The sequence below is a fragment of the Balaenoptera acutorostrata genome, chromosome 15, assembly GCF_949987535.1.
Source record: "Balaenoptera acutorostrata chromosome 15, mBalAcu1.1, whole genome shotgun sequence".
NCBI classification, from domain to species: domain Eukaryota; kingdom Metazoa; phylum Chordata; class Mammalia; order Artiodactyla; family Balaenopteridae; genus Balaenoptera; species Balaenoptera acutorostrata.
In genome coordinates, this window is record NC_080078.1 from 71,041,596 (window position 1) to 71,056,450 (window position 14,855).

General features: G+C 54.7%; 1 protein-coding gene across 7 annotated transcripts in view; it reads right to left on the reverse strand.

The window, feature by feature from the left end:
* Positions 1-1,325: 1,325 nt before the first annotated feature.
* Positions 1,326-14,855, reverse strand: part of ZHX3 (zinc fingers and homeoboxes 3) — a 141,570-nt gene continuing 128,040 nt past the window's right edge. For 5 of the 7 annotated variants that reach the window (XR_009005398.1, XR_009005396.1, XR_452044.2 and 2 more), the window contains 3 exons: positions 9,213-12,212; positions 6,611-7,318; positions 1,326-6,461 (listed from right to left, as the gene is read on the reverse strand). Coding sequence is in view for 1 of the 7 variants with exons in the window: in XM_007193115.2 (XP_007193177.2) it covers positions 7,308-7,318; positions 9,213-12,060 (2,859 nt within the window). In the remaining 6 variants the exon portion in view is untranslated. Of the gene's footprint in view, positions 6,462-6,507; positions 7,319-9,212; positions 12,213-14,855 lie in introns of those variants that run through there. The other 2 variants (XR_009005400.1, XM_007193115.2) reach the window with 2 other exon arrangements.

The window sequence follows — 14,855 nt, forward strand, 5'->3', positions numbered from 1 at the left end:
TGCAAGTGTCTTGATCCTTCTTCCTAGTGGAAAGCAGGACAGCAAATTGGAGCAAATGCACAGATCAGCGTCACCTCGAATTCCTGCAGACATGACAATGGTTGAATGACCCAGGAGGCCCAGTGTTGGTGGTGGGGGGGACTGGGGGGAGACCCTCACTGGGGATGGGACGTCCTGGCTCACGGTGGGGAGTGGCCTGCCTCACCACACGCGCACACAGCACCGCCTACAAGGACAGGGGCTTTCTGCAGCCTGAGCATAGGGCTCAGGTCAGGGGACCCCCTCCACGGTCTGTGGTCCTCAGCGCTGAGGGCAGGGCCTCCCTCCGGACCTGAACGTCATCACCCACGGCTGCGCCTAGGGCTAGACACTCACTGGCCTCCCGGCTTGAGCTCATCATCTCTCACTACCTCGGTTCTGTTGGGCGAGAAAACAACGCTAAGTAGTACCAGGTCACCCCACCGAACGAGCTCATGGAACAGAACGCGGTCGTCCTCCGGGCCATGTCAGCTGAACTGATCGAATCCTGTCTCAGCCTGAGAGTCCTCAGTGGGTCTTCCAGGGTCAGTCTGGGGTTCTGTTCCCTGCTGGAGGCCACTGCAGCTGCCCCAAGGACACCCACAGTGACCCCTGGCTGCCACTGCTGCCCACTCCGTCGTCCACGGTTGGGTCCTCGGCGAGCTGCTGCCTGTGTCTGCAGCCACCACGGCGTCAGCTGTCGGGCTTCAGGGTTCCACACTCAGCTGGTCTAGCTCCCGAGTATTTGCTTTTTAGGTTCGGCACAAAGCTGCTTCCCCAAGACTTAAGCTGGCCTCCAGAGGGCCAGGTCAGGAACGGGGCCTGGTGTGCCCCTGGATGTCCTGCCTTGGTGTGTCCCCGCCCCAGGGGCTTTGTCAGGGGCCCTTTCTCCCGTTGGCACAGGCCCTGAGCGTCACCCCAACAAGATTCAATTGCTTTGAACATTAGAAGTTGGCCTTTAATCCTATTCCTTCAAGGCCCCAGAGTCCTTAAGACATATTCGCCACCCTCCCTTAGCAAATGACAAGCTTATCAGTACCCTCCTCCCAGAGGGCTGATGGCTCCAGGTCTGACTCAGTTTCCCTTTGTCCAGCATAAATTCTGCCACGCTGCACTTCCTTCCCCAAGGAGGCACTCCAGTGACCAGCGCGTGCGAGACGGGCGAGCTGGAACTTTCCTGGAGTGCCTGAGGGAAACTGCCTCACTCACCCCTCCACGTTGTGGGTCTTGCCCACAGGGTAAATCAGGAGATAGAAGTGTTCTCAGCTTTCTTTGATTCCCCCACAAAATAGTCAGCAGATGAGAAATGTGTTTACGTTTTTATTCAGGAGCAATCGAAAGATTTTCAGTACCATTTCGGCCCATTTCAAATTGTACAAGCAGTTTGTCCCTGTTCCCCTCCCTTATCCAAATCCACAGATACAAAATCTAGGAAATGTGCAATTTGCATCTTAGAAATAGCAGCATCCCCACAGGGGACCTTGTGAGGCCCGGAGACTCAGCCCGGAGAGGGCAGCCCACTCCTCCTGCCCCGGCACAGCCCCGGTCCAAAGGCAAGTTCCATCTTTCTGTTAAAAACATTTCCCCAGGGCGAAGAACCCCCTTCCAGCCAGGCCCGGTGACAGCCGAAGTGTGCCTGTGCCTCTCTCTCGGTTTGGTCTCTCACATGCAGCCACTGCAGGAGGACGGGCCCTCTGGACAAACAGAAGCCGGGCAGTGGCCTCTTAGCACCAAGACGATGGCTTCTTCGGCGTCTCCGGGAGACGGGAAGCGCACCACAAGCCAGCTGCCCCTGCCCTCTCCAGCCTCCCTTCCACAGATACCCTCGCCCTCAGGGAACAAAGGGTCTGAGCTGAAGACCAGACCGGTAGTGGGTGGCAGAAAACCAGGAACCTGCAGGCCTCTGGCAACCTCTTCCCGACTTGCACAAAGGCCGCGCCACTCAGTACCTTTTCAGTCAACCACGTGGTTGGGGGGGGGACGAGGTCTCTTTCCAACAACAACGATGGCACAGTCCGGCCCTCCCGACGCACTGAACAAGGCGGTGCTGGGGAGCAGGGTGGGAACCCGCTGCCGGGGGGTGAGCACCCCTCCCCGCCCGCATCGCCCAGTGGCCTGCCGACCAGGCTGCATCCGCTGAGGGTGGCGCTGGCTCTCCGGGCCACGTCTGCAGCAAACCGCGGGACAGGGCCGCGGGCCGGGCCAGGCCGGAGCCGGAGCCGGAGCCGGGGATGAATGACAGTCTCTCTCTGAACACAAATTACAGGATTAGCAGGCACCCCTCTGCGGGTGCCTGCTCTGCGCCGACTCCTGAGAAAGACCACGGGCCTGCAGCTTCCTGTGCTCCTCGACTCCAGACGGCCTCCACCCGAGACATTCCACCTCCAACTCCGGTCACATCGGGGGCCTTCAAACCACTCATTAAGGGAAGGAACAGACGTCATAAAGCATTAGCCAAGAAAAGCTACTCAACACACACGCGGCGGAGCCCGGCTCCCAAATTCAGGAAAGGGCGCTCACGGCAGGTAAGCACGCAGACCCCTCTCAGGTCCCCGCCTGCCACCTGCCCCGAGTGCGCAGCAGGAGAGACTCCTGCTCCACCCCATGGGGCTCTGGCCCGAGCAGCCTGAGGGCTGTGAAAGCCTGGGGCCCAGGACAGCAACGCAGGAATCCTCACGGTCCCGCACACCACAAGATAGGATAGTCACAACGCGAGGCAGCAGGTGCTGGCCCCGCCCCTGTCCACAGGGTCAGCGGCGCCTGCTCACCCCCCCACTCTGGGCCCCCACCCCTGCTCAGGTAGGATGGTTGGTTCCCGCGGGGTCCAGGCTGTCGGTCTCCAGTCTGACTGCAGGACTGGGGCTCCAAGCAAAGGAGAGGCCGGATTGACAGGCAAGTCACCGGTTCTTCAGGGTTGAAGAACCACAGAGCGCGCCTCCCGCCCCCTCCGGGGGAGCGTTCCTCCTGCTCCTCCTCCCGCTCGGACTCTGGGTCAACCTGGGGGAGCTGCCGTCAGCCCTCGGCCCCCTCCCCAGCGTGACGGCACTGGGAACACACACAGATTGCAGCAGATACGAATTCCAACCGAGGTCCGTGGGTTCCATCTAGACCTAGAGCTGGGCCGGGCAGCAAGCCCAGCGGCTCTATGATCCCCACCTCCACCCTCCACTCACTCGGCCCAAGTCAGCAACCAACCCTTGGTTGAGAGGTTGCCTGCAGCCGCCTCAGCCCCAGCGTTGTTGCACGGCTCGGCTACTATGAATGGACCACAGGAGACAAAACAGACTGAAGCCTTGCTCCGGGAGGGGCCCGTTCAGGAGAGGGTGTGGGCTCCACACTCCCCACTTCTTTGGGTGTTGGAGCTTCTGTGAGGGCAGGTGCTCCCCGAGTCACACGGAGATGGCCCCCCAGTCCCGGGCAGGAAGGCTGGGAGGGCCTGTGCTCCCGAGAAAGGAAGCGAAGGAAGCCGGTTCAGGAGAGCTGGAGAGGGGCCTCCAGTGGGAGTGGGGAGGATGGAGCCCCGTTACTCTCCTGACCTGGGCAGGCTGCCGGCTTCCGCCTGGAAGGGCTGGCCACGCGGACCTTTACGTGTCTAGAGGACTTTTCTTCTCCAGCACATAACTGAGCCTTGCCAATCAATGGGATACAGGACAATCTAGACATAATACAAAAGGTTAGTCAAACCAATAACCTGCCCCAGGTAAAGTCTGAGCAAGGAAAAAGGGGGAAGAAACTTTAGGAAAAGCCCAAACTCCAGGTTTGGTTTGTTTAAGATTTTCTTCTTGGCTGGTTCTCCTCTCCTGCAAAGTGCCTTTATCCACTTGGGCTGCGATGTCTGAAGAGACAAAGCCACTCCAACCCGAGGATTCTGGCCCGAGAAGAGCGCAGGAAGACAAGAGGCAACCGGGCCCAAGGCAGGGTGGCACAAGCAGGGAGCTGTGAGGAGGTGCACTAAAAGGGCGATGCTAAGCCTCTGTGGAAGGCAGCCTGGCGCACGGGGGAGGGAGTGTCACAGGACCTGCCACGGGACCACGGACTGAGCAGGACAAAGCCCACGGCACACACATCTCGGCCTGGAGAACATGCTGAGACTTCCCAGTGGGACGGCCTCCCAGGGCCGTGAGCGCATTCGGGAGCCTGCAGGTACCACCGACCCTCGCCCACCTCCCACCTTTGCTTCCCGACAGCAGGGCGGGCACTTGGCTGCAAAAGGAGCTCCAAGTCATACAGGGCCACCCACCCCAGGTGCCACGAGTCCTCCAGCCAGGCTTTCCACTTCAGGAGCCCACGACTCAGGAAAACGAGAGCCCACTTTCCAAATCACAAAGCTCCTCAATAGTCAAGAATTAATATACGTAATCAAAGTATGCAAAGTATCTGTATCATAAATCCAGGTTTCCTTTATCAGAATGGTGATCTGGGCACACCTATTAAAACTGGATCTACAACCCCATGTAAAAAATATAATAAACCAAACATGTACAAGACACAGGCAACAAGAAACACTGACATATTTCACCATCTCTGATGAGTCCAAGTGCATACAGAGAAGAGGGGAAAGATTAGTCACCTTACAAAACAAGCTTTTTCTTTGGGAGAGACTAACCCCACCCTACTTCCCTCAACTCTAGAGCCCACAGACTGCCCTCTCCTGAAGGCAGCAGCACAGTCTAACCCTGGGTGGGGCACAAACCGTGGTGACCTCCCTGGCCACGGGGCTGGCTGTGGCCGTCCTGCATCCCCACCGAACTCTGGCACGCGCCGGCTCCAGGCTGCTGTGCCTGCGTCTCTGTAGCCGGTTGGCTGTGTTCCTGGTTTTGCCCCCAGGGCCCTGGGTACCTGCTGCGATGTCCCTTTAGGCACCTGCTCGATGAACCAACCATTTCTGTCTCCATCACCTCATTCCTTAGTCACTCGGGTCCGAGAGCAAAGGAAGGAGGAGGGTCTGTCCAGCCTGGGCAGTCTCGCCGTTTGGGGGGTGGCCCTGGCTAGCGGGCAGGCTGACACCTGTGAGCAAAACCTGCCCGCGGGCAGCACCGTGACGCTTCCACCTTTTAAGGACGAGCTGGTGCTGAGGTCGGGGCCCTACGTCCTGCGTGAACCTGTCCACCATGTAATTTATGTTTTCTGTTTCGCTGTTTGGGTTGTAAATGACGTAAATACAAATAAAATAACCAAGAAACTCCTCTGTAAAGACACGGCCCTCGGCCGGGGCACGCAGGGCTCTGGGAGTGACGCCGGCAGGGTGGTGTCGCGGACACTCGGAGGTGGCTTCGCGCGGGGCCGCCCCGGCCTCCCCCGCAACTCCCCGACACGGGCTGCTCTCCCCAACACCCACGTGCCACGTCAGGCGTACGCGTCACGAGTAAAGCATCAAACGAGTATCTGTGCTGTATATGGATACATATAAATTAATCTGCATGTACATAACCACTACAGGAAAAGTTCTAGGTGTCTGTTCTCTGAAGGAAGGCAATCACTCGCCATTCTGGGCAATTCCGCAAAGAGGCCTTGGGGCTAAATATGGAAAGGATACAAAAACAGGCTGCCAAACTTGCCAAGTCCTCACAAGTCACCTGTTTGAAACAAAGAAGAGGTGGTCCCTAACGGGACAGGGCAAGTGAGAGGAGACACTTTAGAAGAACAATGGTGCAAGGGCTTTTGGTTTACGAAGAAAAGCCTCTCCTGGAGGCAGGAGGCGCGACCCCCATCTCTGTGCTCAGAGCCAAACCCACGAGGTGCCTGCCCGACCCAGTTCCCGGGGGGTGGGGTGGGGGAGAAGGACCGTGCCGAACAGCCCCCACCCCCCAGTATTTCTTGCCCAAAGCCCCTGCCCTCTCTCTGGGGTCTCCGAGGCCTTGGTGCTCTGAGAAGCAGGTGGTTTCTGGGAGGTGATGCACCTTTGCCAGCCCCCTCTTTACCTGCTGCTCTCAGGGCAGCCAGTCTTGGGGAGATAGGGATTTACCATTTAGCACAGCTTTGTAGGCAAGTTTCTCAATGTTTCAAAGGCACCTTTTCCTGTGACTTTTCTCAATTAAAAAGATGGATATGAGGGTTAGGCTAAAGTAGACAGAGATCCTGTTTCCAAGTTTGGGGATATAAATATAGAACTTTAAAAACATCCTCACAAGGACCTGTCCAGCGATGTCCAGCATGCCAACCAGGCCCCAGGCACGGGGGCCAGGAGGACTCTGGGTCTTCTGCTGGGAACTCCACATGCAGGTCTTTGTGCTGAGGGCCACCCGGCTCCGATAATTCCGAGAAGTCCCCGAATCCCGCCAGCTCTCAGTCTAACCAGGCGAGCGTGGGCCTTCCTTCCCAAACCAGAGACGGCTCTGGAGTGAGGGTGGATAGAGGGCAGAGAGAGCCCCAGCGGCTGTGTGCCTTCACTCCCATCCCCCATCCCTGTTTCGCTTGTCAATTTTCCTCTAAACGTGTCTAGACTGGGAAAAAAAAAAAAAAAAAAAAGGCGGCACGTAGGTCAGTACATTAGGCTTAATAACAAATGTTTCTTTAGTTGATCTGATCACTGAAGAGTTATGGTCCATGATTCAAACTCCCATGAAAAAGCAGAATTACTGTAACAACTTACGAGAGTGGTAAGCATCAAACACTAATCACATAACCGGTCAGTTTTCTGAACTGCGGGTAACAGCGGGTTCTGCACCGATCATCCCGTAAGGCGAGGCAAACCTGCTATGCAATGTTGCTGGTCACCGCTTAAGGAGCAGAGGTCTATTCAAAGGTGCCGCCTTCCTGGAGGAGCGCAGAGGGGGCCCCAGCGGTTGCAGGTGCGGTTCTGAGCGTGTGATAACCCCGGCCTGACCGTGGAAGGTGCGGGAACACGCAGCTCAGCGATCTCCAGAGAACAGACATGGGGCATTTCCAGAGATGATGTAAAAGACCATGTACTGCTTTGCTAACCAAAGTTTCTATGTAATGAAAGTGTTTATAATCTGATGTTTTATTAAATGTGTATAGGCAGATTTATATGTTAAAAACTTGATTCTGTGTCTATGAATATGAAATCTGAACTATTTATCCACTGGAAGGCAAAGGAAAGGTCCTACATTGTGGGCGGAAGAACTGACAGACGCTCCTCCCTGCTCGCTGGGGTGGCGGGCCGGGTGGCGGGCCGGGTGCGGGCGGCGGCAGGCTTGGCCGTGTGGAGACCTGTGTGAGCCTGGCGGGCTGGGTACGGCAGCGGCCCATGGCAGCAGAGAGGGGTCAGGCCCTTCCACGTGGAGGGCGGCCGCCCTGGCCAGGCCTTCACAGCCGTCGGTTCCGGTTCAGTCAGTTTCTGAGGAGAAAACACAGGCCGTCACCTCTGCATGCATCGCCAGGATGGCCCGTCCTCCCACATCTGGGGACTTAATCCCACCGCCCCGGCCTTCCCACCAGCCCCTCCCTGCCTTCCAGCCCGAGGGAAGGTGGGGAAGGGCGTGTGGGCTGAGGACAGCGGGGCACTGGGACCACCCAGGGACCACCCGAACCGGGGTGTGGAGCCGGGGCGGGAGCCTGACTTCTCTGGGCCGGGAACCCTCACCGTGCGCCGCCCTCCCCCATCCCCGGCTCTCCAGGGAACGCTGCTGTCGCACAGCAGCAGCTGGTCTACTTCCTAATGTGTGTCCCACCGATGCCCTCCCTTCATTTGTCGGGGGGGGGGGCTGTTCGGAGAGGCCCTCACCCTCGATGCTTACAGGTGGGGCCCCGGTGTCGAGGCTGGCTCGGGAAGCTGCGAGAAACCAGCTACAGACAGACAGACAGGCCCTCCTTGTCCCCTCGGGTACCTCCCTCAGCCAGAAGAGGGTGACGCCACGATGGCACAGCCGCCCCGGCCACTCCTGTTCTGTCCCACCTAGGACACCAGCTCCTTGCTTAGTGTTGGAGCTACCAGCTGAGGGGAGCCGGTGGATTTAAACCCATTCATCCCAACTCCAGGTTAGCATTTTTAATTGTGGTCAAATATACATCACATAAAACCTACCATTTTAACCATTTTTAATAAGTCTACAATTAAGTGGCATTAAGTACATTCACAATGTTGTGTAACCACCACCCTATTTCCAGCTACAAGAATGTAATTAAAAAAAAAAAAGAATATAATTCAGTAGAATTTCAATTAAAAAAAAAAAACCTAAAGAAATTAGTTTTTCCTAGTGCCCAGCAATCTGCCATTTTGCTGGCAGAGCCAAAGCCAGGGGTAGGCAGGCCCGGTGCTGGAGAAGGTGCCTGAGGCAACCCGCCCTGTGAGCCCACACCTGTTCCCTGGTGCCCATGATGCTCCTTGCGGGTACCTCACTGACTCACAGGGGATTGGAGGAAACAAGGTCGAGTCCAGAAACGCCGGCCCTGGAACCACCTTCTAAAGGTCCCAAATCAGGGAATCTGGGAATCCAGATACTTCCTTGGTTTCCACAGCCTCCCATGAAGAGCTCAGCTACCTCGCTCCTGGCCAACCTGTGACAAGGCCAACCAAGAGGAGGGTGGGAGGGAAGGGAGAGGCCAGGAACTCAGAGATCAAGACCCGAGAAAATCAACACCCAATAACGTGATTTGTCTGAGGCTTCAAACTGTCTTCAGTAAAATAATCTTCTAAAGCTTTCTTTCAAGTACTAATGTCCTGATCCAGAGAAACTGAGGAACAAAATTCAAGCTTTCGATTCCATGTATGTCTAAGAGGGAAGAAGATTTTCCACTACCTCTACATCAGGAAGAATAATTGAAATGCAAATTACAGGATTTTTCATCATTTAAAAAAAAAAGCACTTCATGTATCTAAGGTCAATTAAAGGCTCCCTCTGCTTTTGTTCACCAATTTGGGTTGAATTTCCTCGTAAGTCCTATTCTCTCTCTTACCCAGTGGTCGTGGTTCTATCCGGCTCAGATGACATTCTGACCTATTCTCCTTTGACTAAGAAATGACTAGAAAAGTGTGGGCCCTTGGAGGTTCACTACACTCCTTCCCCTGTGCAGGTTTAACAAACACGAAACGAAAAACCAACTGTCAACCCTTTATCATATGACGATGCTCCAACGGATTCTGCTGCCAGGTGCCCCCTGAAGCAGCCAGACAACATGGTCCTGCTGCCAGACAGCCTTAAAAACAGCAAATGCCCTGGCACTGGATTCAGTGCCTGCCACAGGTGCCCCCCAGACCCACAGAGGACGGCACAGCCCCACAGGCTCCTTACCCAGCTGAGGTCCAGCCTGGGGACTCGGCGTGTCAACGGGCTCTGAGCTGGCCTCAGGGGCACCGGGCTCCCATGACTCACTGTTTTCGGACACCTCTGAATAGGTGTCGCCCATCCCTTTGTGAACTGCTGCAGGGTCGCTGGGGCCCTGGCCCTCACCACCCATGTCGGCCACGGCCCGGGTCTCCTCGCCCATCTTCTCGGCAAACCACTGCTTGACCTGCTGGGTGCTCATCTGGGTCTTGTCGCAGAGGCTCTGCAGGTCCTGCTCGTACAGCATCTTGTGGGTCACGTAATAGTCTTGCAGCAGCTCCCGGTTGCCGGGGCTGACGACCAGCAGCCCGGGGGGGAAGTTGCCCCGTTTGTAGTCTTCGTACCACTTGAGCTGGCCGTTCTTCAGGGCGTACCTGCTGTCCCCGAACCAGCGCACCACCTCGGGCCGCGGCAGGCCCGTCTGGGCCATGATGGAGTCGTAGTCCTGGTTGCTGGGCCACTGCGTCTGCAGGAAGAGCTGCCGCAGCAGGTGCCGCTGCTGGGCCGTCTTCCTGTAGCTCACCTTGCCCGGCAGCTGCTCCGCTGGCTTGCTGGGCGTGTCGTCCTCGGGCTCACAGGTGCCCAGCCCCGGGAGCTCGCCCTTGCCGTTGGCCTCCGTGACTCGCAGGTTCCTGAGGTTGATTTTGATGGGGCTGACTTTGCGTTCTGCCAGCACGTGGCTGCCGGGCGCTTCCAGGGAGCCGTCTTCCCCGGGGACCCTCGGGTCCCTGGCCGAGCCCTCCTCCCCCTCGTCCTCGGCGGCCTCCTCCTCCCCCTGAGAGGCACCCTCCTCAGCCTTCTTGGCCTCCTCGGCACTCACTTTTTTCCGTCTCTCTGAAAACCAGCCATCAATCTCCCTGCGGGTCATTTTGGTCTCAGTCCTCAGGCGGTCCAGTTCCTCGTCGAGAGGAAGGGGGTTTTGTGCAAAACTGTTCTCCAGGGCTCTGAGCTGCTCGGGGGCCCGCTCCTTGTATTTGGTTGGTGTGAAGTCGGGGGTCTGGTGCCAGGACTGTCGCTTGGCAGAAGGGGGGGTAGCCGGGGTGGCCGCTGTCAGGAGGCAGGTCACCTCCGGGGCCTTGGACGCCAGGGAGAAGGGCACCTCGGGCACAGAGTCGACGAGGAGGGTACCGTGCTCCCCGGCCAGCCCGGCCCTGGAGCCCTTCAGGTTCCGGCAGTGGTACCTGCGGTCGCTGAACCACTTCCGCACCTCACGGGTGCTGAGGCCGGTCACTTTGGTCAGATGCTCAACTTCGCTCTGTCCTGGGAACTGGTTCCGACAGAAGCTCCCTTTCAGAGCTGACAGCTGTTCGTGAGATTTCTTGTTTTTGTAGATGCTGGCATCCAGGAAGGCTTGGGAGGTGATGCTGGGGCACGCCGTGAGGAGGGACTGGGCAGCATTCACCACCTTCACGGCAGACGTTGTATTTGAACACACAGTGTTAATGGGCGCAACAGCGGGCAGCTTGGGGACAGATGTGACTGCCAGGGGGAGAGATGAGCTGGGTGCCTGCAACCCGTTGGCCATCAGTGGCTGAGTAACCAGAAGTCCCCCGGCTGTGCCCTCTGGCTGGCCCACCACGTGGCCAGGCAGAGTGGGCTGGACGAGATGCTGGACGTTGCCGCCACTGGCAACCAGCGGGGTGTTGAGGACAGTGATTGTGGGCTGAGGGACGGACTGAATGACCGTGTTGAACATCTTTTTCCGGGCGTCCTCAATCTCCTCCGGGGACCAGCTGATACCTTGCTTCAGCCTCTGGGCGGTGAACCAGATCTTCAGCTGTTCTTCCGGGTACTTGGTGACCACAGTCAAATAGCAGAGCTCGGCTTTGGTTGGGTAGGGGAACTTGTGGAAGGAGTTCTTCAGAAAGCTGTTGGAGTCCATGGCCGCGTTGTACGTGGGAATGCTGCTCAGGGGGATCATCACTTTGGGGAGGGACTTGGCCGTGGGCAGGGGCTGGTGGGCGTGGTGCTGGGCGTGCGGGGGCGGCTGCTGGAGGGAGAGGAACTGGGCGATGCCCGCGGGCAGCACCGGCACCGTCCCCAGCAGGGGCCCGTTGGCCGAGTGCGGGGGTTTTGCGGAGTTGGTAGAGGCCTGGCTGACCGGGGCTGCCCCGTTGACAAAGGCGTGGTCCCCCTCTTTCACCTCCGTGTCCCCGGACGAAGGGTTCGGTAAGGCCTCCCCAGAAGGCTGACTGGGGACGTTCTCCTTGAGCGTGTGAATTTTTTTGGCTTCGGCTTTGCCTTTCATTATCTTCATGATTGGAGTTTTGGTGATGATGATTTCCGCCTGTCCATCCGTCCCTTCCATGTTTGGCTCCCCCGACGGGTCGGGAGGGCTGGTGCTCTCGGGGACACTCTGCTCCACGACAACATGATTGTCTGGCTTGGCCACATTCCACACAAAGCTGGCTTCCCCCGAGTGACACTTGGCATTGTGCAGAGAAAGCCCCTCGGGAGTTTTTGCCAGAAAACTGCATTCAGTGCATACAAAGTTTGGGTCTTTGCTAAAGTCTGTGTGCTCTGAGCTCAGGTGTCCCACAAACCGGGTTATGTCCTGGGATCTGAAGTCACAGCATTTACAGGCATATGTGTAGCCGTCCAAGGTGCTCCGGTGCCCGTTGGCCAGTGCGGCGCTGTCCGGACTGCTGGTGCCCTGGGTGGCCTCGCCGCTGGCGGTGGGAACTTCTGGGGGCGGCTCCTGCGGGGGCCCCTCGGGCACGGGCTCCGCGGGCGGGGCCTCGGCGCCGGTGTCCTGCAGCACCACAGTCTTCACGGGGATCATGCACGGGGTGGTGGACTTCCTCTTGCTGGCCATGGCGATAGCCGCGCTGGGTGATCAGTGGGCGACAGTTCCTCCTGTCGGAGGCCTCACAGCACAGGTTCCAGCTGCTCCATGAGGCCCAAAGAAACAGCTTCCAAGGGCGGCTTTTTCAGTTGTTTGCAGAAAGCAGGTTTTCCCTATTAAACCTGAGGAGGAAAAGAGAAACAGTGAGCATCCCTCTCTCGGGCTGTGTATGTATTTCCCAGATTCCCAGGCACACTCCACTGCTTGCCTTCGATCACCCGGGCCTTTTCCCAAGGAATCCAACATCCAACCTCGGATGTGACTTTTGAGTCAGAAGCCCCCCCAAACACTCACAAAATAGTGCCCTGAGGAATGACGCGGGGACGTCCCAACACCACTGGACAGACTTCAGCCATGTGTTTCTGTGTTGTGTTTCCCTCTGTTTCCTCGCATAAAATAACTCAGATTCAAAAATGACAACAACAAAAAAAACCCTCTTCTGGACCTCCAAATGAATTCTGACCATGTCATAGCGAGAACAAAAGATCCTAGTGTAATTCTTGTTTAAATGTTTGGGCCCACAAGGGTTTTCTTTTCATAGCCTTCCCACGTGTGAGAGCAGGACGCCCGCTCCAGGCCCAGAGGCCAAGCCCACTGCAGTGCGTGCACCGGGGAGGGGCACTGATGCCACAGGAGCGGGGCTCTGCGGGCCGTCCCTGCCTGCTACCCTGTCACCCTGGCCCCCTGTTGCTCAGGTGAAGCCCAAGGTCGGAGGGTCAGGGGATCCACAGACGCGGGTTGTGGCCCATGAACTGTACATCTCTCTCTGGGGCAGCAACCCCACAAATAGCCTCACCTTGGGTGTGCACGCTACCCGTGACCTTGTATTGGGCTTACTTTTTATTTTTTTCAGTGCCTTTATTAGTCCTTAAAAAAAAAAACCAAAACCCAAAAACCCTTACATCTTTGTTCCATTTCAAATTTATTTCAAAAACTGGGATGACTGATTTATTTACATGTAAAATACTACTATTACTAATTCTTTCATGAGATGCCAAGAGAAAAGTATTTCTGTGATCTCTATTATTAACATACCACCACAATCATCATTACCTTTCTTTTAGCAAATTGCAATGCTGATAATGACTAAAATAATAGTAATTCTAATACCAGAATCATGTTATCATCAGTGTTTGGATTTGATATAAAAATGTAAAGAAAATTAAATACTTCTATTCAAATTCTTAGTAAATAAACACAGCAAACTATTTTTTCTGATTTTAAGACTAGTCCTGGTGATCATGATGATAAAAAATAATTACTCTTAAAAAAATAGTTGGGGGCTTCCCTGGTGGTGCAGTGGTTGAGAATCCGCCTGCCAATACAGGGGACACGGGTTCGAGCCCTGGTCTGGGAAGATCCCACATGCCGCAGAGCAACTGGGCCCGTGAGCCACAATTACTGAGCCTGCGCGTCTGGAGCCTGTGCTCCGCAACAAGAGAGGCCGCGATAGTGAGAGGTCCGCGCACTGCGATGAAGAGTGGCCCCCACTCGCCGCAACTAGAGAAAGCCCTCGCACAGAAACGAAGACCCAACACAGCCAAAAATAAATTAATTAATTAATTTAAAAAAAAATAGTTGGTGTGACATAAGGATAAACAGATACCCAGTGTACCCACTTGTCACCATTTCCCCCACTGACGTGAAATGTCATGCATGTTTTTTTAACTTAATTTTTAATAGTAAAAAAATATATATCAATAGAAAATGAAATTTAAGAAAGCCACCTATAATCTTCCATCTAGTCCAGATATTTTATACACATTTTTAATCATTAATGGGCACACACTTGTGTTTTGGTTTTTTTCACTAAACATTTCATCATCAACAGTGTCATTAAATCAGCTTCATAATTATAATATGCAATAGCTGCCTAATAATGTACCACTATGGACTTAACCTCCTCTGCTGTGAACTGGCTTTCAGCATGTCACTCTCATAGGTGACAGTGAAAATGACCTCTGGGCATATAGGATGTATTTCTTCTATCATATTATTTCCTGAGGCTGAGCGCACAGAAACGGGTAATTTACCAGCTCAACAAGTATCAACATTTCTAAGCTCTTCTACCTATATATTACCGGCAAACATTTTAAATCAAGTGCTTTGCCACCTGATTAGATTCCAAATCAGGAAAACTAAGAATAATACAGTTATGTTTCCAGTAAGCCAATCAGATTTTCAGATAAGACACTGAAGACATCAAATAGAATATCTGAATGTGCAAGTGACATAAGAAAAAACAGATAAATCAGACTTCATCAAAATTAAAAAACTTTTGTGCTTTAAAGGTCATCATCAAGAAAGTGAAAAAGACAAGCCACAGAATGGGAGAAAATATTTGCAAATCACATATCTGGTAAGGCGCTCATAACTGAGTAATAAAAAGACAAAAACCCAATTTAAAAATAGGTAAAGGATTTGAATAGACATTTCTCCAAAGAAGACATACAAATGGCCAATAAGCATATTTAAAAAGTGCTGAACATCATTAGTCATTAGGGAAATACAAATTAAAACCACAATGAGATACCAATTCACACCCACCAGGATGGCTATAATCACAATGACAGATAATACTACAGGTGAGGAAGGGGGGGAAACTAGAGCCCTCCTACGTTGCTGGTGGGAAGGTGAAATGGCGCAGCCATTGCTGCACTTCAGAAAACAGTTTGGCAGTTCCTCAGAAAGTTATATATACAGTTACCATAAGACCCAGTGATTCCACTCCTAGGTATATACCAAATAGAAATGAAAATATGTCC